This window comes from Amblyraja radiata, chromosome 22 (assembly GCF_010909765.2).
Source record: "Amblyraja radiata isolate CabotCenter1 chromosome 22, sAmbRad1.1.pri, whole genome shotgun sequence".
Lineage (NCBI taxonomy): Eukaryota > Metazoa > Chordata > Chondrichthyes > Rajiformes > Rajidae > Amblyraja > Amblyraja radiata.
The window spans coordinates 16,684,966-16,709,803 of record NC_045977.1 but is presented as its reverse complement, the minus strand read 5'-3'; the positions used below and the strand labels follow the sequence as shown (position 1 = coordinate 16,709,803).

The window sequence follows — 24,838 nt, the reverse complement described above, 5'->3', positions numbered from 1 at the left end:
TCTCGCCTTATGCCCTCTTTCATCATCATCGGCGGTCATTCGAAACGATTATGACTGTCCTCTCATGGAGGACGCCTATGCGTGACTTTGTTTAACTTCCGGGAGACTGGTGCACAGACAGCCACCACACGGTCCTTGACGTATCTGGGTCAGGATCCAGTGGCATGGAGTCCAAGACGACCGGAGACGCTTTTCTGCTGCAGCCTTCCCAGCCGTTGTGACGCTCCACTAATGTCAGCCATCGTCCTCTGCCTGTTCCGCTGTTGAGGTCTTGGTTGGATTGTTCTTTGTCAGAGACCTCCCCCTCGACCTTACCACCATGGGTGGCCTTACCAGGAGTATAGCTCCAGACGGCATCACTCTCAGGACCGCACAAGCTTTTCCACCACGACAAGGTGACAATCTCTAATGTTGGACTTTTCCACCTTTGGGGGGGGGGGGGGGTTCTGACTGTCTACCCTATCTATGCCTCTCATAAATGTATATACTATCAAGTCTCCCATCAACCAGATAAAACAATCCAAGTTTATCTAATCCCTCTTGTAGCTGAAACCCTCTTAATCCAGGCATCATTCTGGTAAACCATCTCTGCACCCTCCCCAAAGCCTCCACATCCTTCCTCTAATGGGGTAACCAGAAGTGCACGCCATACTCCAAATGTAGCCTAACCAAAGCCTTCTAGAGATGCCCTGATCCTCCGGCCAACATTCCTTCCTTGCGCTGCTTCATCTGAAAACAGTCATTTGTCATTCATCTCCTTCCTGCTTGGTAGAGTATTACTGATCTTAACAGCATTCTCATGATTGCATAAGTTGTGGCAACAGAGAGATTTCACATGTTTTTATTATTTTGTTATAGATGTACAGTGCTCAAAAATATCCTTCTGTGCCTGTACAAATTATTTACTAATTCCCTAAGGGGAAAATAACAAAATTGGTTACAAAAAGCCTCTTAATGATTCAATTACTGACTGCAACCTTTGAAGTTTTAATGAAAATATATAATTTGTTCATAACGACACATAACATTAATTCCAATAAAGTCCACGTATCCTCAGATGTCCATTGAACAAAAGCCACTGGCATCTAAATGCTTTTGATAAATTTTCTTCCTCTCAATCTAGTTGGAATTGATCAGTTCTTGAATGGAGTACTTTTAGTTTAATTGAGAGATACAGCACAGAAACAGGCCCTTCGGCCCACTGAGTCCGTGCCGACTAGCTATTTACCCCCTACACAAGCCCTATCCCACACGTTAGGGACAATTTACAATTTTTACTGAAGCAAATTAACCTACAAACCTGCACCTCCCACAGACCTGTCTGGAATATGGGAGGAAGCCCACAGGGAGAACGTACAAACTCCATACAGATAGTCAGGATCAAATCCGGGTCTCTGGTGCTATAAGCCAGCAACTCTACTGCTGTGCCACTTTGCTGCCCCTTACCTAAAAATAATGAATATAGTACTTAAAAGTTCAATCATATTGAAGCCAGTGGAGCTTTTCAGTTCATTGTTCTGTACTGACTGGGGACTAGCAGAGTATTTTAAGCGTGGAACTGGGCACGGATACTATATATCAAATTCTAAGGGGAGGTTTACTCTTAGACCCCTTTTTAAACAATGGAACAACATGCGCAGTACGCCAATCCTCCGGTACTATTCCCGTTTCTAATGACATTTGAAATATTTCTGTCATAGCCCCTGCTATTTCTACACTAACTTCCCTCAATGTCCTAGGGAATATCCTGTCCGGACCTGGAGACTTATCCACTTTTATATTTCTCAAAAGTGTCAGTACTTCCTCTTCTTTGAATCTCATAGTTTCCATAGCTACTCTACTTGTTTCCCTTACCTCACATAATTCAATATCCTTCTTCTTGGTGAATACCGAAGAAAAGAAATTGTTCAATATCTCCCCCATCTCTTTTGGCTCTGCAGATAGCTGTCCACTCTGACTTTCTAATGGACCAATTTTATCCCTCGTTATCCTTTTGCTATTAATATAGCTGTAGAAACCCTTTGGGTTTACTTTCACCTTACTTGCCAAAGCAACCTCATATCTTCTTTTAGCTTTTTTAATTTCTTTCTTAAGATTCTTTTTACATTCTTTATACTCCTCAAGCACCTCATTTACTCCATGCTGCCTATAATTATTGTAGATCTCCCTCTTTTTCCGAACCAAGTGTCCAATTTCCCTTGAAAACCATGGCTCTTTCCGATTTTTACTATTTCCTTTCAACCGAACAGGGACATAAAGATTCTGTACTCTTAAAATTTCACCTTTAAATGTACTCCATTTCTCTTCCACATCTTTCCTATAAAACAAAATGTCCCAATTTACTCCTTTTAAATCCTTTCGCATCTCCTCAAAGTTAGCCTTTCTCCAATCAAAAATCTCAACCCTAGGTCCAGTTCTGACCCTCTCCATAATTATATTGAAACTAATGGTATTGTGATCACTGGTCCCGAACTGTTCCCCAACGCATACCTCTGCCACCTGACCCGTCTCATTTCCTAACAGGAGGTCCAGCACCGCCCCTTCTCTAGTAGGTACTTCTATGTATTGCTGCAAAAAACTATCCTGCACACATTTTACAAACTCCAACCCATCCAGCCCATTTACAGAATGTGTTTCCCAGTCTATGTGTGGAAAATTGAAATCTCCCACAATCACTACCTTGTGCTTACTACTAATATCTGCAATCTCCTTACATATTTGCTCTTCCAATTCTCGCTCCCCATTTGGCGGTCTATAATACACGCCTATAAGTGTTGCTACCCCTTTCCCATTTCTCAGTTCCACCCAAATAGCCTCCCTAGACGAGCCCTCTAATCTATCCTGCCAAAGCACTGCTGTAATATCTTCCCTGATAAGCAATGCAACACCTCCACCTCTTGCCCCTCCAATTCTATCACACCTGAAGCAACGAAATCCTGGAATATTTAGTTTCCAATCACAGCCCTCCTGCAACCATGTTTCACTGATCGCCACAACATCATACTTCCAGGTGTCAATCCAGGCTCTAAGTTCATCCACCTTTCTTACAATGCTCCTAGCATTAAAATATACACATTTAAGAAACCCACCCTCTCTTATTCTCTGTTTATTGTCTTTTTCTTCTCTCTCCCCTACATTTTGGGTCAGAGTGCTACCATTCTCTGCCTCCTGCCTCACACACTGTCTGCTAGCTTTCCCAATTTGAGTCCCTCCCCCCAACCATACTAGTTTAAAGTCTCCCCAGTAGCCTTTGCAAATCTCCCCGCCAGGATATTGGTCCCCCTCGAGTTCAAGTGCAACCCGTCCTTTCTGTACAGGTCGCACCTTCCCCAAAAGAGGTCCCAATGATCCAGAAACTTGAATCCATACCCACTGCACCAGTCCCTCATCCACTCATTTATCCTCCACCTGGCTCCATTCCTACTCTCACTGTCGCGTGGCGCAGGCAGTAATCCTGAGATTGTTACCTTTGTAGTCCTTCTCCTTAACTCTCTACCTAACTCCCTAAATTCTTCTTTCAGGACCTCTTCTCTTTTTTTACCTATGTCGTTGGTACCTATATGTACCACAACTTCAGGCTCCTCTCCCTCCCATTTCAGGATTTCTTGGACCCGTTCAGACACATCCCTGACCCTGGCACCAGGGAGGCAAACTACCATCCGGGTCTCTTGTCTGCGTCCACCGAATCGCCTATCCGACCCCCTGACTATAGAGTCCCCTATTACAATTGCCCTCCTCTTCTTTCCCTTACCCTTCTGAGCAACAGGACCGGTCTTTATGCCAGAGGCCCGGCCGCTGTCGCTGTCCCCAGGTAGGCTGTCTCCCCCACCCTTACTCAAACATGAGTACTTATTTTCAAGGTGTACAGCCACCGGGGTACTCACCAGTCCCTGCCTCTGCCCGTTGCCCTTCCTAACTGTGACCCAGTTTTCTGTCTCCCGTGGTCTTGGAGTGACCACCTCCCTGTAACTCCTATCTATGACCTCCTCGCTCTCCCTGAGCAGACAGAGGTCATCGAGTTGCTGTTCCAGGTTCCTAACACGGTCCCTTAGGAGCCCCATCTCGACGCACCTGGCGCAGATGTGGACGTCTGGAGGGCACTCAGACTCCATGACCTCCCACATCTGACATCCAGAACAGTAAACTGCCCTGGCCCTCATTCTCCCCCTTAACCGAATACAATAAAGCCTTACCCGGGATACAAGCCAATCAGCTGCTTCCTCTAGTCCTGTAACGGCTGCTTCCTCTAGTCCGTTCGACCAATCAGAGGCTTCCACCAGCCCCCTTAATTTGAAGTGTGATCTGCGAATGGAACGTTGCAGATTTTGGTTCCTCCCTCTGTAACGGCTCCCGGGCCTCTGTTGAGACAAGCCCCACGATGGGTTTTTTAACTCACCACACGGAGGTCGCTCCTCCCTCTGCAACGGCTCCCGGGCCTCTCCCTCCATTGACGAACTGTACACTGCAAGGGCAGGCAAGCGAGCGGGTAAGATCGTCTCTGACCCCTCTCATCCTGGCCACAAACTCTTTGAATTACTTCCCTCTGGAAGGCGACTCCAGGCTGTCAAAGCTGCCACAGCCAGACATAAAAACAGTTTTTTTCCACGACTAGTAGCTTTACTCAATAACCAAAAATCTGTAGCTTCCTTTTGCTCTGGTATTTTATTTCATTCACATGTTTAATCAATAATTTTTTTATTATTAATGTTTAATGTTTTATGTGTTGTTCCTAACTGTCACTATGTCATGCTGTCACTTGCGGGCGGAGCACCAAGGCAAATTCCTTGTATGTGAATACTTGGCCAAGAAACTTATTCACTTATTCATTCATTTTCGTTTAATTCTTTGGTCAAAGTTATTGGAGAGAAAACGTGACCATATCAGTACATTCTTTGGGTCTTTAGACTTTAGAGATACAGCGTGGAAATGGCCCTCCACTGAGACCACGCCGATTACCCTGTACACCAGCACTATCCTACACATTGGGAACAATTTACAATTTTTACTGGAGCCAATTAACCTACAAACCTATACGTCTTTGGAGTGTGGGAGGAAACTGGAGCACCCAGAGGAAACCCATGTGGTCACGGGGAACGTACAAACTCCGTATAAATAACGCCTGTAGTCCTGATCAGACCTGGGCTTTTTGTGCCGGAAAGCAGCAACTGTACTGCTGCACCACAGTGCCGACCGTTGTAATTGTCAATGTAAACATGATTCTTAGTTTCTGTATATTTGAGTGTTAGTAAACCATCTGTTGCAGATCATCAGTTAACAGTTTTGTTCCAAATGAAGGGTTATTTATCTTTGTGATTTTTCATCTAACTTGGATAAGCAGAATACTCATTTAATCACACAAGATTCAAACCTTTCAATGGCCTATCATCTTGAAATGTGCACCTATATTTTCTGAAGAAAGTGAAAGAACTTATTTGGATGCAACCTGTTAGCTAACTTAACCAGTGCTTTCCTTTAGCGACCCAGCGCGGGAACAAGGCCTTCAACCCACCGAGTCCGCGCCGACCAGTGATCACCCCATACACGACACTGGGGACAATTTGCGACTTTTACTGGTCAATTAATTTACAAGCCTGTATGACTTTTGAGTGTGGGAGTAAACCAGAGTACCCAGAGAAAACATACGCGGTCCTCGGGTGAACGTACAAACTCCATACAGACAGCACCTGTAGTCAGGATTGAACCTGGTCTCTGCAACTCTACCCCTGTGACACTGTGCAGCCCAACATCGATCACTTAGCTTATTGCAAGTTTGCATGGCAGCGGTCTGAAAATTTAATTGGTGGACAAGATGTACTTGCAAAGTCAAGTCTTTATTTAGCACAGTACGTTTACTCAAGCTTTGAAAATTGTGCCAAAAAAATCATATCAGTAGTACATTTTCAATCTGATTTCTGATGACCTTGACTGTTATGTTGCTTCTTTCTCCTTAGAATTGCTGTTTGTTTATGTTATGAACTAACCGCTAAATAGATAAATCCACATTGCTTTTCCTATTCATTTGTGAGATAATAGCATCACTGGCAAGGATGGTCTATTGCCCATCTGCTCTTCAGAAGGTGGTGTGGTACTCTGTTGAATCACAACAGTTGTGTATACTGTTTCCTGTAAACCACTTTTGATTTCAGTCAAAATCAGATTGCAGAGATTTAGTTTAGAGAGAGTGCAGAAACGGGCTCTTCGGCCCGCCGAGTCCACGCCGACCTGTGCTCGCTGCGCGCTAACATTATCCTACACGCTCAGGACAATTTACGATTTTTACCAAAGCTAGCTAACCTGTACGTCTTTGGAGCGTGGGAGGAAACTGGAGCGCCCCGAGAAAAACACGCGCGGTCACTGGGAGAACGTACAAACTATACAGACAGCACCGGTAGTCAGGGTCTGACCCGGATCTCTGGTGCTGGAAGGCAGCGACTCTACCGTTGCGCCACTGTGCCGCCCATCACTGGAATCAATCACTTTGGTCATTGAAAGTTTGCATGGTGTGGTGCTCTGTTGTAAAACAGCAGTTGTGTACACAGTATCCAGTAAGTCACTCTTGATTTCAGTCAAAATTACAGGATCATTTGTGCAATAATTGGTGGAAGGAAAGTGTTACTTGAATGAGGGGCATGGAACTGTGCATAGTGTTGGGATTAGTATTGTTGCTCACTTGGCATTTGTATATAAACGTTCATCCTTCCCCTTCCTCCCCCCACCCCCCCTTACCCATTGTAGAGCAAATCCAATGGCGAGCAAACGAAGTATGAGCCCCATTGAGGAAGAGACGGTGTCTGAGGAGATGGAGGCGAATGCAATCGCAAATAAAGATGCCGAGATTGATAATTCAGGTAGTGCCTGGATAGATTCTTCAATAACTGAAGCCAGAAAAGTCAAGAAACCATGGCAGAAAAAGGAAGAACAGCAAGGAAAGACTGGTAAATCGATTTGCACCCTGATATCCCAATAATAGTGCCATTAGGTAGATATATCCATGGAAGTATTAATGTGGCTATTGTGTTTAAGATTTTGGTGTTTTCAAGTTACTGTAATGAAAAAAAGGTAAGTTCTCGTGTAACTTTAGTTGCTAATCATAACAGACTAGTGAAATGCTGCACGGCATATCCATGTCATCAACCCCTGCATGTACTTAACAAAGCTTCTGAAAATTTAAAAGTATGGGAAGGTTGACATCATCCTATGCCTGTTATTTATTTTAAAATAAACCGTCTGCGGAATAGATTCCTAAATTTTAATTGCTATGTAGGATATATAAATTATAAAGCAATTCTAATTAAGGCTTAATATCCTATGTATATGCAACTTTCTGGATTAACATGTTAATGTATGTACTTGATTTTTAACTGTCGTTCCACTTTGGAATTCTATTACATGAAGATGTAATTTCTGGATACTTGTGGCAGGATATTACCTGTGACTTACCTATCTATGCCTGAATGTTGTCTCGGGCTTCTGTCTCCACCGTGGGCTCCTTTATTTTCCGTTAAGTTGTGAATTGTGTTGAATGCTCTGTCGTCATAAATGAACGTCCCTTTTCTGTCCTTATGATGAAAGAAAGATTGATTGAAGCAGTTGAAATAGTTAGGCCGAGGACATCGCACTCTGGGGTATGGTTGCAAATGTTTTAGACTTTAGCATTCGCAAGCTGTGTTTCATCTCTCTGAAGATGGAGCTTTCTCATCCCATTAGCATAGAACATCGAACAGTACAGCACAAGAACATGCCCTTCGGCCCACAATGTCTATGACGAATATGATGCCAAGACCATAATTTATCCACCTGCACGTAACCCCTATCCCTCCATTTCCTGTATAGCCCTATGCCTATCCAAAGACCTTTCAATGTGACTACCATATCTGCTTCATCCACTACTCATCAGTGTATTCCAGGCACTCACCACCTGCGTATTTAAAGCAAAAACTTCCCCACTCATCTCCTTTAAACTTTGCCCCTCTCGTCATAAAGATATACCCTGTAGTAATTGATTTTCTTTTCCATCCTAGGGATGAAGTATTCTGACTGTATTCTGATTCTGACTGTCTACTCTCTATGTTTCTCATAATTGTATATACTTCTCTCGAGTCTCCCTGCAACCTCCAACGTACCAGAGTAAACAATCCAAGTCTGTCCAACCTCTCCCTGTAGCTAATGCCCCCGAATCCAGGCATAATTCTGGTAAACCTCCTCTGCACCCTTTCCAAAGCCTCCACATCCTTCCTGTAATGGGGCGGCCAGAACTGCAGTCTAACCAAAGTCCCATGAAGCTGTATGATTACTTCAATTTGTTTAATTTTCCATCAACATTCACAACTGATTGTGATGAGATAGCAGATCCTTGATCTGATCTGTTGGTTGAAGGATTGCTTAGCTCTATTGCAAGCTGTTTGCAAGCATGTAGTCTTGTGTTGCAGCTTTGATGGTTTAACTCTCCAGGCATTGTTCAGTGTAAAATGCATTGATTTTTTTTTCTCTTTGTTGAACCAGGGATTATAATGGGGATGCCAGGGGTATTGGCTACAAGTATTATCATGAGAACATATCCATATCCAGCTAGTCATTGATACAACACTCTCAAGCTAAACACCAGTCACTAGGAGTTTGAGAAGGGCCTTTGGAAGAGGAGTGACTTGCTATATCCAAATTCAGAGCCAAAGATGGTGATGAGTGATGACTTAAAGTATGGTGATTTAAAGTAATACATTTAATACATTGAGTAGCACAATTGGCAATATCTGAGTCAACCACATTGCTTTGTGTCTGGATTGCATGTAGGATGACAGATTTTGTTCCTTGTACAACAAGCTAGAAATATGCAGAGAAGATTTATGATGTTGCCAGGACTTGGGGGCCTGAGCCATAGGGAGAGGCTGAGCAGGCTGGGACTATCCCTCAGAGCACAGGAGGATGAGGGCTGATCTTGTCGAGTTGTACAAAATCATGAGAAGTGGATCGGGTAAACGCACAAAGTCTCTTGCTCAGGGTAGGTTAATCGAGAACCATAGGACATGGGTATAAAATGAGAGGGAAAGGTTCGGTAGAGTTGTCGGGTGTATAGAACAAGCTGCCGGGGGGGGTAGTTGAGGCAGGTACTATAGCAACATTTAAAAAGCATTTAGACAGGTACATGGATAGGATAGGTTTAGAAGGATATGGGCCAAACATGGGGGGGGGTGGGATCAGTGTAGATGGAACATGTTGGTTGGTGTGGACAAGATTGGGTCGAAGGGCCTGTTTCCACGCTGTACGACTCCATGACTAACATTAAAGAACTAGAATGATTTTTACAACAATCTGGTGGTTCCATGGCCACTGTTCCTGAGCTTAATCTTTTTGATTTAATTCCATGTTATTAAATCAAATGAATTTAAATATCCCCCAAATTCTCTGGTAAGATTTAAATTCCCATCTCCCAAGTCATTAGTTTAGATTTTTGGTGTGTACTTTCTCAGTGAATATTGTGAACAAATGCAGAGGACATCAGAAATACTGCAGCCTATGTTCAATCGGATGGGATTGTGTGGAAGATCAGAAAAAATATTAGGGACATCCAATTAAAAAAACTGCAGATGCTTGAAACCGGAAATAAAAATTGGAAATATTTGAAATATTTAGTGGGTCATATAGCACTTGATGAAAGAGAATGAGTTAACGTTTCTGGTTGAATACCCTCTGTCAGATTTTGTAAGGCTTTGGCAAGTTGTCAATTTGACTCTAAAACAAAGGGCTTGATTCCACGGGTCGGCTAGCATCTCTGGAGGAAAAGGATGGGTGATATTTCTGGTCGAGACCCAATCTGTAACGTCACCTAACCTTTACCTCCAGAGATGCTGGCTGACCTGTTGAGTTACTCCAGCACTTTGTCTATCATTGGTATAAACCAGCATCTGCAGTTCTTTGTTTCTACATTTTAACTCTGAAGGCAAATGGACCAATTTTAGAAAAATTGCGATTAGGTCCAATATCTATGCTGGCAGCATCTTGAGACTTTAGAGATACAGTGTGGAAACAAGTCCTTTGTCCCACCGAGTCCACACTGACCAGCGATCACCCCATACACTAGCACTATCCTACACACTAGGGACAATTTACAATTTCCAGAAGCCAATTAACCTACAAACTTGTACATCTTTGGAGTGTGGGAGGAAACCAGAGCACCCGGAGAAAACCCATGCAGTCACAGAGGGAACATCCAAACTCCGTACAGACAGCAGCCTTAGTCAGGATCGAACCTGGATCTCTGCCGCTGTAAGGCAGCAACTCTACTGCTGTGCCACTGTGCCAGCTGAAAAGCATAATTTTAGTGCTATCTCACTCCATCTGTAATGGTGGTGGTCCTTGCTGTGTTGGGGCAGCTTAGCTTAAGTATTATAAATATATAAAGAGGAATACATGGATTGGGTGCGCCCAAACAATAGTGGAGCTGGCATTGGGAAATACTTGTGTAGGAAGGAACTGCAGATGCTGGTTTACATGAAAGATAGACACAAAATGTTGGAATAACTCAGCCAGTCAGGCAGCATCTCTGAAATACTTGTCATTCTTTGGAACTTGAATCACATAGAACCTGATCATTTCCAAAACCAAGGTTGTTTGATAAATTTAAAAATCCCATCAGAGCCCAGTGAAAAGAAGTCTTGTCTCAGTGGTAAAAGTAGACATTGGCAAATGGGCTTTAATAGTCCAGGGTGATGTGTGTAAATTCTAACAATGATGATGTATGAAAAGATGCTCTCCATTCTCATGATGTATCACAATAATCATCTTTAAAAAGGTATATTCCCAGCAGATCTGCTTCTTCCTTGTAGCTTCAGCAACCTGAGTTCAGTTCTGAACTCTAGTGCTATTTATGTGAAATCTGCATATACTTGTGACCACATGGGTTTCCTCCAGGTGCTCCGATTTCCCCTCGCATCCCAAAGATGTGCAGGTTGATAGATTAACTGGCCACTCCAAATTCCCCCTACTGTGTCGCGGTGGAATCCAGGGAAGTTGATGTGAATGTGGGGAGAACATACGAGATCCAGTAAACTAACAATTCTACCACCATAATCTCATTCTCTAGATTTGTCTGAAATTGTGAGTCTTGTGTCGGGTTTGCATATCTTTGTGGTGGGTGATTGTAGGTTGTATGCTGTGCATAATTGTAGTATGCAAGTAGGTGTGTGAATAATTTAATAGCTATGTCCTCAATTGCCACTGCCACAATAAGCTAAACACACAAAGTGCTGGAGGAACTTGTTGGGTGAGGCAGCATTTGTGGAGGGAATGGAAGGATGACTGTTTGGATCGGGACCTTTGTTTAGTGTCTCCGTAACATAACTTACTTACGGAATTGTAGGGGTTCACTGAGCGAGACTAAATTGATCTCTGAAAATTCTGTGAAAGACTGCCTTTTAGTGATTTATAGATTCCATTGGACCATGATTACCCAGAAAGTAATGGGGCGGGGCATCAATAAAATGTGCAATAGATCAATGACTAAGATTTCAGTGTTTTGGATTACCCTGAATTCTGGCCTTCAGATATAAATCAATGATTGATTGCCTCAGTGGGCATACTGTGGAGTCGAGGGCAAGGGATATTTGGGAGTTGGGGTATAATGGGAGTGTGTGGTGCTCTACATCACTTGGCTTCACAAGAACACTCTTCCCCACTCCCAACTTTAGTACTTGTAGGCAGTACAATATCCAAGTTTTCCAAGGAAGGTTTCAAAGGGTGATAAACGCTGTAGAAACTAGGAACTGCAGATGCTAGGTTACAAAGGAGGACACACAGTGCTGGAGTAACTCAGTTGGTCAGGCAGCATCCTCGGAGAACATGGATATGTGACATTTTGGATCAGGAAACATCTTCCTACACAAAGTGTTGGAATAACTCGGCTGGCCAGGTAGCATCCCTGGAGAATATAGGTGACATTTCAGGTCGGCACCCTTCTTTAGGTTCAGAAGTGTGAAAATGGACCTCAACCTGAAATGTCACCTATCCATGTTCTCCAGGGATGCTGCCTGACCCATTGAGCTATTCCAGCACTTTGTGATGGCGACTGTACTTGCAGAAGGATTCGTATCCCTATTGTGAATGGCTGCAGGGAAGTATGAATGTGGCCCGAAATGTTATCCAATGTTGTCTTATGCAATGTGATTCCAAAGAAAGATTCCATCACTACTCTTGTTATTTCTGCATTGATGAGCTGCAAGATCATCCTTGGTTCCACATTCAGAAAGTAATCAACACTATCCCACATGGCCTTCCTTCCCTCCCCAACATCCGGAGAACTTGGATGGGTGACATTTCTGGTAAAAAAAACAAAAACTTTTTGGGTTTAACATTTTGAGTTCACCTGGTGGCCTTCACTGCATTGGAAACAGCATATGTCGTTTTGTTTCTGCAAGATAAGTGAAAGCTACAACCGTGCCAGGATATGGAGCGTTCTCCGCACTGAACTACTTTTTAAACTTCTCTTGCACTGTTGCTATCTTGTAGGTAAGGGATCTCCTGACATGGCCAATTTGACGAGAGCCATGGCAGTCTTTTTAAGACTGTCACTTGCGGCAGTGTCTCTCCTTTTGACAAGTGTGGCTGTTGGCGTATACTTCAGTTAAGGTATTGAATTTTGGCAGGTTGGTCTTGGGTGCAGATTTTCTGAGCAAATCAAAAATCCCTCCTCTGCTCTTGTATATCAAGATATCTGACGGTGATATATTACCTACCTGTGGTAGATTCCTTTCCAGAATAGATAGTATTCTTTAACAAGCTCTGCCATTTTGTGAGTGAAGGAAATGTACTTTATTTTATTCAGCGTCTATATTATTATATTACCTTCACATGTACATCGATTAGTTTTGCCTTGTGAATGGAGCAAACTTGTTTTGTAATGGAAGGAAATAACTTGATTATATATTGTGCTGTGTTGAGATTATTATCGTAGGAATCCACTGCACTCTTCAGAAAGCCTCTCCTCTTTTGAGATTTCCCACTTTACATTTTACATCGTCCTGTGCTCCAGTTTCACTTGGATGCAAAGATCTCAATGATTTGAAATTAATTTTTGATTCCTAATTTTAAAATGTTAGCAGCTGCTTGTCTTTATTAATGGCGCTTCTGTAAAGCACATCCCAATTCATTTATTCCACTTTGATATGGTTTTTAACCAGTCAAGCAGGATGGGTTTTTGACTGACCCTGACATATGCCCATGGAGGTGATGGCAAATCCATGCACTGCCAACCTCGTCTCTCCCACCCCCGATAAGAACGTGTTAAAATTTACCTCTATTACTTGGCACGGTGGTGTAGTGGTAGAGCTACTGCCTTACAGCGCCAGAGACCCGGGTTGAATCCAGACTATGGGCGCTTGTCTGTAAGGAATTTGTACACTCTCTCCGTGACCTGCGTGGATTTTCTCCAAGATCTTCGGTTTCCTCCCACACTCCAAAGATGTAGAAATTTGTACGTTAATTGGCTTGGTATAAATGTGAATTGACCCTAGCGAGTGTAGAATCGTGTTAGTGTGCGGGGATCGCTGGTCAGTGTGGATTCGGTCGGCCGAAGGACATGTTTCCACGCTGTATCCCTTAACTAAAGCTAAACTTACGAGATCCGATTGTAACCCATGCCCATAATTATTCTATTATATGCAAAGCTCTGAATTCATAGCTCATAGGTTATCAGTTTTAAAAGAGCTAATGACTATAATTAATGTGCATTCTCATAACCATGTTAAGTGTAGTAATGTAAATTTACTAGAGACTCTGCCAGAAATTTGCCAAAGTAGTTCCTCTTTATTTCAAAAATGATCTTAACGCCAGAATCTAGTTTGAAAGTTGTCTTGTATGGTAATTGTACAACTGCTAAGTTCCTAACAGTGCATTTGTTGTGGAGGAACTGGGAATCAAATGCTGTAGTCCTTCTTGAATCCACTTGCTTGGAATAAACTAAATGTAATACTCCAAATAACTGCCCATGATTTTAAATATCTAACTAACTGGAATTGCAAACCTGCCAAGTAAAATATTAACAAAAACTGGCACAGATTTTGGTTTTGGTAAAATAGAAGTGCCAGGCTGTCATCTAAGCAGTTGTTAGGTTATCTGATGAAGGAAATGGAAGTCTAGTCCTTTTTGTCTTGGTCCCTTGTGTGGTCTTTTCCATTCAACGAGATTATGACTTTTTTTACTTCAGCATCACTTTCCTGAATTAACCCTACATGCCGTGATTTCAATAATTCATAAAAATCTAGATTTCACTCATCATATGCTTAATGAGCTTCCACAGTCTTCCTCGGATTAATTACCCACAGGGTGAAGAAATGTCTTTATACAGCTGTCCCAAATGGCTTAAGCTGCGTTGTGCGTGACTCGAGTGCTACACAGCATGGCCAAGGGCGACCATAAACATTTGGAACGTAATCATAGAATACTGCACAGAAACAGGCCTTTGGCCCACAATGCTTGTGCCAAATATGATGCCATGACCATCATTTATCTACCAGCACATAACCCATATCCCTCCATTTCCAGCATATCCTTACGCGATATTCCGATCTGTCGTGTTGAGGACTGTTAGAATTTTATACTGTTTCAATAAGATCGCCTCTCATTCCTGTAAGATCAAGCGAATATAGGCTTGGTCTGCTTAATCTCTCAAAATATGACAAACCTGTCATCTCATGAATTTATTTATTTTTTGGTTTCAAAGCTCATTTAAATTTTATCTTTGGCAAAGACATGGTTTGCAAAGGCTATTTAGTGTATTATTGGTCAATGTGATATTTTGCCATGACGGCATTTTAAAGGATGACACAATGGCGCTGCTGACAGAGCTACTGCCTCACAGCACCAGAGACCCAGGTTTAATTCTGACCTCTTACTGCCTATGTGGAGTTTGCACATTCACCCTCTGACTGCATGGGGTTCCCCTGGGTGCTCCGGTTACCTCCCACATACTGAAGACATGTGGGTTTATAGGTTAATTGGCATCTGTAAATTGCCCCCAGTGTGTAGGGAGTGAATGTAAAAGTGGGATATAGAACTAGGAGTGGCACGGTGGAGCAGCGGTGGAATCGCTGCCTTACAGCGCCAGATACCCGGGTTCGAAACTGACTACGGGTGTTGTCTGTACAATGTTTGTGCGTTTTCCCTGTGACTGCGTGGGTTTTCTCCTGGTGGTCCAGTTTCCTCCCACACTGCAAGTTTGTAGGTTAATTGGCTTTGGTTAATTGTTCCTAGTGTGTAGAATACAGGGTGTTAGTGTACAGGGTGATCGGTGGTCAGTGCGGACTCGGTGGGCAGGAGGGCCATAAATCATCTCATTAAAGGGAGCAGTCCAGACTTTGCTGATGAAACTGATCTTGGCGTGTTCAAATTCCTTTGTTTAAAAAGACAAATAAATGGCCAGACTTTGGAGTTTTTATTGGTTAAAAGAAATTGATAGTCATAGAATCATACAGCATTGAAACAGGCCCTTTGGCCCATCTTGCCCACGCCGACCAACATGCCTCATCTACACTAGTCCCACCAGCCTGCGCTGCGTACCTATCCTATCCATGTACCTGTCCGAATGTCACCTAAATGTTCTGATATTCCCTGCCTCAGCTAGCTCCAGCCGCTTGCCCCATATACCCACCACCCTTTGGGTGAATATGTTACTCCTCGCGTTCCTATTAAATCTTTCTCTTCTCACCCTAAACTTATGTCCTCTGGTTCTCGATTCCCCTACTCTGAGCATTTACCCTTGATTGTATGCAGCTTGGTATACTACACAAATCCACAGGATTGCATTTTGGATAGATATAAATTCTCTCTTTAGTTCAACTCGTTCTGGATTCTTTTCAGCATTGTGCTTACCTAAAATTTAGCATGCGCATCAGTGCTGTGGTTTACACACAGAAAATGACATTTGTACATTTTTAATACTATCTGCTGCACTGCCCAACAAGTCTGTGCACTTAAGATGTGTGCGAAAGGCATCCATCTATGGATGTTCATCACTTCACAATACTAATTGAAGTAATTAAATTGACAAAACGTGTTGACATTTGTTTTGCCATTGTATCAGCAGTTTTAAAGTAGACCATCACAAATGATGAAGTGATCTTGCATCGAGTGTGCCAATGGGCACTTGGGGAAAAAGATAAAACCTTTCCCCAGGGGAGAAAGTGCATGTTGTGTTCTTGTATCACCTGCCTGTTCAGCGACTAGTTTAAAGTCACAGTGGCACAAATTTGTTGCTGGCCCATTTCTCTCCTTCTTATTTAATTCTCAGATAGCTGGCAGATACTGACACTATGTAGTCTGTATGACCCCTTTTTTGTGCTAAAATCGTTTGCTTTAAGGTTTATTGTTAATTAATCTTAAATCATTCATTGTCAGTGTTAGAGAGCGACCATTTTTTTATTTTCCATGGATACATTTCTATATTTGTGTCAGTGAAATTAAAATGCTCTCAACTTTTTTTTTTTCTCCTGCTATGAGCAGTGCTACTGTAGGTTTTTAAAAAAGATCTGCTGCTTGTTTTCCCAAACTTAACGTTGTGGTATAAATTGAATAGTTTAGAACATTTCAGAAACCATTGCCTGACTATTCATTGGCCAAGTATGCTTTGTGGAATGCTGCTGAGTCATCTAGCTGGAAAAGATTTGCATTTTTTTCACCCATTTGAAAGTTTTCAAGTAAAGTAGTACTTTTGCCGTATAGTCATTATTGTAATCAGAAATGTGCCAATATTTTTTAAAGTTTTTGTTGAAGGATGGGCACGGAGTTTCTTCTTTAAAATAATACCCTCAAGACAAATGCCTGTTGGTAAAGATAGTGTTTCTATACGTGGCACCCCTTGGTACTGCCCAAGGCAGCACTTGGGACTGACCAAAGACACAAAATGCTGGTGTAAGTCAGCGGGTCAGGCAGCATCCCTGGAGAACATGGATAGGGTTGCTTCTTCAGACTGGGTTTACACTTGGCTACATGGCCCAGCGTCTAGCGTGGTCCTGGGGCTTTTGACTCGTAAGTGAATGTGCCACACACAGCCAGCAACTCCACTCACTGATTCTGTCAGATTTGCTGCCAATAAATTTGAACCAGCAAAATAGTGGCATTTGATAACATGTACTCAGTCAGAGAAAGGGAAATCAAATAAGTTTCCAGAGATCCCTGCTGTAACTGCATAGTTTAATACTTGATTATAAAGAGATTCAAAGCATACTGACATTGTCTTTTGAACCATGTTGGTAGGGGCTAGAGAGCTGATGTGTTGGAAGGAAATGCAAATGCTGGTTAATACCAAGGATACACACCAAATCTTAAGTAACTCAGCAAGTAGGACAGAATCTCTGGGGGAAAGGGAATAGGTGATGTTTCGGGTCGGAACTCTTCTTCAGACTGAAAGATATGGAGGGGGTGGGGAGAAAATGGAGGTGAGAAAAGGCCAGAATAAAGAACAAGAGAGCTGATGTGTTGTGGAAGGATGCAAGTATGTGCAATGGGTTTGGAGATTAAAGGAGGGACACAATGATGAAATGAGGATGGGTAAATGAATGTAACCAAGAGTAAAGGTTGCCACCTGGTTTGCACTGTAATACTTAGCAGGAAAATCTTGATGGTGAACTGTTAAAAGGTGCGTTTACTGATGTTAATGTGATGCCAACTAATCCTGTTCAGTCATCCAAATTCCCATTATCTATAAAATGTGTTCCTTTTTAATAAAAGGTGGCTGTAATTAAAAACAAGTCCCCAGCACAATGCATAGACAATTTGGTTTTGTACAATTTTATTCTGTTATACAATGGCAGCATCTGTCAACTGATACTTAATATGACATTAATGTAGGCAAGATTTCCTAATGTAGGTTGTGGATTCTTTGCAAACTTTACATTTATTATTTGTTTTCTTTCCCTGTTAAATAGGCAGCAGTATAAATGTCCACACATTATTTGAAGTCCCAGACACATGGTGACACATGAAGCACATGGATTTACAAAGTGGTATCTTCCCGAGAATGCAATGATGTCAAATTTGCAAGCCATATTGAACCATGAGCTTCAATCTTCATGTGGTACAAGACAACTTTAAAAAAGTGTTTGTAAAAAAAATGTTTTAATTGTATGAATATTACCCAACGTTAAATATTTTAGTTTTTTTTGCTTTTTGTTTGTTTGATAAACAGATGGGGTTTGATTGCATCTTGACCATTCTCTCGTAGTCTCATTAGCTTAATGACCTGCATTTCAAGCCAGTCCTGTACTTCTGATGACTTAGAATAGCAACCAACATTGGAAGTTGCCTTGTGCCAACCACTTGGGATGTTCGTTTCAAAAATAATGTAATCATTGTCCAGTGGTGTAACTTTTTTTTTTAATATACCTGTCCATTGGTTGTATTGTCAGTAAATCCGATGACTTATCAATAACGTGTCCTGACTACCATAAATCGGGTTTTGTTTTGTTTTTTTACATAAAAGGATACTCGGAACATTCTCATCATCCTTGCATTGAAGATGGTGACCATGTTAAGTCGATCCTTTTATCCATGTTAACTGGTGTGGACTGCACGGAACCTTCAACCTTGTATGTCAGAATCTGCACACCAGACCCATTTACGTATATGTGTGTATGTGCAAGATAATTGTTTTCTTTCAAGGCCAGCTGTGAGTTTTGTATCATATTTAAAGTTTTTTGTATCATGAAGAAAATTAAAATTTCATGAAGGAAGATTAAATAAATTTTCTTACTACAAAATCACATTCTCTTTATTTTTGTCATAGTATTTTGACTTAAATATACAAAAGCAACAATTTCTTGTCGATCTGATTTTCAAAGCAGTGTATACATAAGATATCAACACGTACAGATGATTCAACTTTCAACCACTACCTGAATTGAGTGACATAAAGATGGCTACATTAATAAATACAGAATTACAGGAAAAGCCTCTATATACATTGAACTGAGTGGGGAGATATGCATGCATACAAGGGGAGAAAAAATGACTTATTGCAACAAGTAGCTGATTTTATTTTTGTGCTTACAGCTATATTGTACACACAGAAAAATTACCTTTAAAATTTACTGTTGTAAGTTGTGTTGTTTATGGAAACAAGTGATGTTTTCTTCATCCCATATTCAAGGGTTTTAGTTTAGATGCAGCGTAGAAACAGGCCCGTCAGCCCAGAGTCCACGACAACCATCGATCACCTGTACACTAGTTCATGTTATCCCAGTTTTGCATCATACACACCAGGAACAATTTACAAAAAACAATGAACCTATAAACCTGCAAATCTTTGGGAGGTGGGAGGAACAGCATCAAGTAGCCTAATTTTGTGCTTGTATGTTGCACAGACAAGAGAATTACTTTTTATATGTTGTTGCATCGTTTATGAAAATGTGCTGCTCTCTTCATCCAATATTCAGTCGCTCAACCGCATGTGATTTGTATTGCATTTCAGTCTGGTTGAGCCACTTGCAGATCACTGCTACGCAAGTTGTCATTCCTGGCTAATTCAGCCTCCATCTGTGGCAGAGAAGCCAAGTGTTATTCCTGATGAGATGCTGGTGAAAGGGAGGGCAGTAATGCTCCCCTCCCTCCCTCCCCCCCCCCCGAGCAACGTGCTGTCATGTTGTACTGTCGGAATACAAAGAGACAAATCAAGTGCATGCACAGCCTTAAACTGCAGCTGTAAACCAAGAAAAGAAGAGGTACAGTTTATCATTATTCAGTTTTCCATGCTCAATAGAATGTAGGGGGGTGAAAATAATAAAACTGTAATTAGTGTTTATGCAGGATGTTGAAATGGTCCACTTTAGACTTTAGAGATACAGCTCAGAAACAGTCCCTTCGGTCCACCAAGTCTGCATTCACCCCGTACACTAACACGGTCCTATGCACTTGGGGCAATTTACATTTTTTTTAACCAAAGCCAATCAACCTACAAACCTGTACGTCTTTGGAGTGTGGGAGGAAACCAGAGCACCCGGAGAAAACCCACGTTGTCACAGGGAGAACGTACAAACTCCGTACGGACAGCACCCGTGGTCAGGATTGAACACAGATCACTGGCGCCGTAAAGGCAGCAACTCTAACGCTGTGCCACTGTGCCGCCTTTAATCTCATTTAATTTAATTTCCAATACAAGAAATCAACTGTTCCCGAGACATTAGATTCAATGCCAAAATAATTTGATTAATGTAAATACCTAATTGAACTGATTTCCAACATCGGCTTCTAATTAACAGTTGTGATCTAAACTGAATTCCATTGACACGTCATGAATCTGTTTTCTTTCATACATCAGTAGCAACATTCTATCTACAGAGCTGAATTATAAATATCAATCTGCCAAAGATACAATCTTTTAAAGTTTGATTTGGGGCATACCATCCTGTCTGAGAGTCCAAATAGTCCCAGAATGTGGAATTATTCATGGCAGTTAGAATTTTGCTTTGGACACAATTTTAAGCCCTTCAAGAGTTGATATCCCAAAGCCGACATTGTTGAAACGTTATTTTTTAACATTTTTTACCTGATTTATTTAATCACGTATTTATTCATGTTTGTGAATTTTTATCTCAAATGCTGGTGGAAGTAGGTAGATTAAATAAGCTGCCAGAGAAGGTAGTTGAGGCAGGTACAGGAAAGGGTTAGAGAGATATGGGGCATCTTGGTTGCCATGGGCACGTTGGGCCAAAAGGCCTGTTTCCATACTATGACTGACTGATCACTCTCCTTATTCAGCATAGGGTCCTGACCTGGGTACAGTAATGAAAGCATTTTACATATACTCTTTCTCTATTTTTAAATACAAGCCTTTGCATGATCTGGTCTTTGATACAATTCCGGAAGCTGGGACATGGATCCCCACTGACAAGTAATCATAATTGCCAAACTGGAAAGTTGTATGCATTCCATCAAATGCTTGTAATCAACTTTTAGACAAAAACAATAAGTATTATTTGAGGAAGGACATTCTTGCTATTGAGGGAGTGCAGCGTAGGTTTACAAGGTTAATTCCCAGGATGGCGGGACTGTCATATGCTGAGAGAATGGAGCGGCTGGGCTTGTACACTCTGGAGTTTAGAAGGATGAGAGGATATCTTATTGAAACATATAAGATTGTTAAGGGTTTGGACACGCTAGAGGCAGGAAGCATGTTCCCGATGTTGGGGAGTCCAGAACCAGGGGTCACAGTTTAAGAATAAGGGGTAAGCCATTTAGAACGGAGACGAGGAAACACTTTTTCTTACAGAGAGTTGTGAGTCTGTGGAATTCTCTGCCTCAGATGGGGCGGTGGAGGCCGGTTCTCTGGATACTTTCAAGAGAGAGCTAGATAGGGCTCTTAAAGATAGCAGAGTCGGGATATGGGGAGAAGGCAGAAATGGGGTACTGATTGGGGATGATCACATTGAATGGCAGTGCTGGCTCGAAGGGCTGAATGGCCTACTCCTGCACCTATAGTCTATTATTTTAAATGAATGGGAGGAGAATTAATAGCTTTATTGCCTCAAATGGCAGGGGGCTGCAGAGAATGAAAGGGGGACCTGGCATGGGAAAGGGGGTTGCTGCCATGTGTGGTGGGCAGTCAGAAGAGAGGACTGTTCGGTGAATTTTTGTAACTTTTTGTCAGTGCCAGAAAAGTGCTGACAGTTGTGTACTGCCTAGATGAGGTCCGCTATAAAATTTTGACCAGCTTGTACGCAAAAACAAAACGTTGCACGGTACCTAGGTACATGTGACAATAAAGAATAATTGAACTGAATAACGCAGTGGCCACACTTGCACCAGAATAGTTTCTTGGATTGTCAGGCAGTTGTTGGTAAGTTTCCCGACACTTCCTTAATGTTTTCTCACCTCAGAATAGATTCCTTGAGCTTCTGGATGTGCGTGTCTGGGTACCACAAGCCATGCAAGTGTTTGTCAATGTGAAGGCTCAGATTCTGGCTGCATGCAACCACACACAGCTGATGTGTGGCACACAGTAACTTGCGGGCAGGAAATCATTAATGGGCCACATGACTGGGCGCAAGGCTTTCGGGTCATAGAAGCATAGAAAATAGGTGCAGGAGGAGGCCCTTCGAGCCAGCACCGCTCCAAACACATAAAACTGCTGCTCACTTGGCCTCCATTTTAAAATATTTTGCTTTATAATTATATTTCTGCATGGAAGCTAAGTATGCGGTCGGGATAATGTCCGATTTATTACTCTGAAATCTCTGTATCCAGTTATCACACCTTGCCCTTTGAGGTCTGCCTAGAGTTTGTCCAGTCAATCAGTGATCTGGAGGGCTGCAGCCTTAGACAGAAATTGGTAATACGATAGTCAATGATTGTGGTTTCACCCACAACAGAGAGGTGATAGTTTAGAGATTGAAATCACGGTTTTAAATCCTGTTTGTTCAATTTTCATTGTTAACTCATGACGGTCCAGCCATGGTGGGGGGGAAGGGACGGGTTGGTGAAGATTTTAAGTTGTGGAAAGGAGTGAGAATTGTTGAATGTCACCACCGACTGTAGAAGTACTGCACGGAAACAGGCCCTTCGGGCCCCCCCCCCCCCCCCCCGAGTCCGCGCCGACCAGCGATCACCCCGTACGCTAGCATTATCCTACACACTGGGGACAATTTACAATTTCAGAAGCCAATTAACCTACAAACCTGTATGTCTTTGGAGTGTGGGAGGAAACAGCGAAAACCCACAGGGATACCGTACAGACAGCAGCCGTATTCAGGATTGAATCCGGTTCTCTGGCGCTGCAAGGCAGCAACTCTACCACGGTGACGCCACAAATACTGAAGCTTGCTGCCAAGGAGCTCATTGTCCATTTTCTCCAGTTATTCACACGGGATTTTTACTCACTGCATTTTGCCTTTTCACATCCGCACTGTGAAAAATGCTTCAACTCAAGGCTGCACACAACTGCTATCACAATTCAAGAATTGATATCTGCCCTTTTACCCTGCATTTCTAAACTATGCATTACCATCACTGGACACAGGTCAAGACTCGGTATGGTTACATCTGCTGCCTTCTTGATCTTGCATTCTACCCACCTTAGGACTTCCAATCTAATCTGCCTTCCACCATTCTCGCATAAACAAACTGATCCCAGTCAAAATCTCACATGATGCATCATTGTGCTTTTATCTCTCCTGCTCCATGAGATGGCACAGCCTTTGATCTAAATGACGGTATTATCCTTCCTTATCACTGCCCTGACTTTAGACTCTCGAGATACAGTGCGAAAACAGGTCCTTCAGCCCACGCCGACCAGTGATCACCCCGTACACTAACACTATCCTACACACTAGGGGCAACTTTACAGAAGTCAATTAACTTCAAGAGAGAGTTAGATTTAGCTCTTCGGCCTAAAGGAATCAAGGGATATGGGGAAAAAGCAGGAACAGGGTACTGGTTTTATATGATCAGCCATGATCATATTGAATGGTGCTGGCTCGAAGGGCCGAATGGCCTACTCCTGCACCTAATTTTTCTATATTCTAACCTATAAACCTGTGCGTCTTTGGAATGTGAGAGAAAAGCAGAGCACCGGAGAAAACCCACGGGGAGAACGTACAAACTCTGTACAGACATCACCCGTAGTCAGGATTGAACCTGGGACCCTGGTGCTATGAGGCAGCAGCTTCATCAGGTGTGCTGCCCTAAAAACTAGAACAGGAAATGCTGCAAACATTTGTGTCAGGCAGCGTCTGATAAGGAAATAGTTAACGTTCCAAGCCAATGAATGGATAAAGGGAAAACAAGTTGGTTCTAAGGGTGGAGAGGGATGATTTGGACGTGGATTAGGTAGAGCCTGGATTTCTATGGGGATAAACTAAAATAATTCAATGAGCATGCTCACCCATTTTAACAATACAATTTCCTGAAGCTCTATACCTTCTGCACATTCCCCCGACTTTGTGCATGATTGTTAAACCACCTTTGGCACCCTGAACTACTTAAATCTCCAATAGTTTCAGGAAATCATCCACACCTTTGTATTTAACTGACTAATCTCCACCCTGAAGCTGCACCAGTCACTTACCTTGGTGAAAGGCCATTGTTCTGAAAGGCAAGTTCTGTTTTTTCTGCAAATATACCATAAAGCTTACTGAATACTTCCCAAATTTACTGGTTTTATCTCAATTTTCCTGCATTTAATAGTATTCTGTGTTTAGTTTAGAGATACAGCGTGGAAACAGGCCCTTCGGCCCATCGAGTTCGCATAAGCCAGTTACCACCGTTCACTAGCATGTTATCCCAGTTTTGCATCCTGCTCACCAGGGGCAATTTACAGAAGCCAATTAACCTACAAACCTGCACGTCTTTGGAATGTGGGAGGAACCCAGAGCACCCAGAGAACACTCACGCAGTCACAGGGAGAACGTACAAACTCCGTACAGACAGCACCCTTAGTCAGGATCAACCCCGGGTCTCTGGCGCTGCAAGGCAGCAACTCTACCGCTGCGCCACCGTGCCGCTCCAAAATGGATAAACTATAGATGAAGTCTTTCAACCTTTGACTTCACCGATTGTTTTATTCACTTAATTTTAAACTTTTGAAGTATCTTGGTCCAATTCGTGTGCACTTATTATATAACAACTGCCAGTAAAGAAACATGTTTTCATTTAACTTGGGACCAGATTGGCGAACTTGTACAGCACGCTTATTGCATGATAACAATCCTTACATAGAAATGAGAGTGAGTAGATGAGTCAGCTCTCTGAGACTGCTCCACTATTTAACAGATTATGGTCATCTCATTGCAATCTCACCTCTACATTCCAACCTACCTGCATCAACCTCTCATACTCTTGCTTATCAAGAATCCATCTA

At 42.4% G+C, this 24,838-nt stretch overlaps 1 protein-coding gene and 1 long non-coding RNA gene across 7 annotated transcripts in view; one reads left to right on the top strand and one right to left on the bottom strand.

Annotated features, from left to right (window-relative positions):
- Positions 1-18,746, top strand: part of parn (poly(A)-specific ribonuclease) — a 132,119-nt gene extending 113,373 nt beyond the window's left edge. For 2 of the 3 annotated variants that reach the window (XM_033040485.1, XM_033040484.1), the window contains 3 exons: positions 6,736-6,935; positions 12,502-12,621; positions 17,916-18,746. In XM_033040485.1, coding sequence (XP_032896376.1) covers positions 6,736-6,935; positions 12,502-12,620 — 319 coding nt within the window. In that variant the 3' untranslated portion in view covers position 12,621; positions 17,916-18,746. The remainder of the gene's footprint in view (positions 1-6,735; positions 6,936-12,501; positions 12,622-17,915) is intronic. The other variant, XM_033040486.1, reaches the window with a different exon arrangement.
- Positions 18,747-19,372: 626 nt separating this feature from the next.
- The window catches only part of LOC116985633, a 55,809-nt gene continuing 50,343 nt past the window's right edge, over positions 19,373-24,838 (bottom strand). For all 4 annotated transcript variants that reach the window (XR_004415321.1, XR_004415322.1, XR_004415320.1 and 1 more), the window contains exon 2: positions 19,373-19,632. This is a non-coding gene — a long non-coding RNA (uncharacterized LOC116985633). The remainder of the gene's footprint in view (positions 19,633-24,838) is intronic.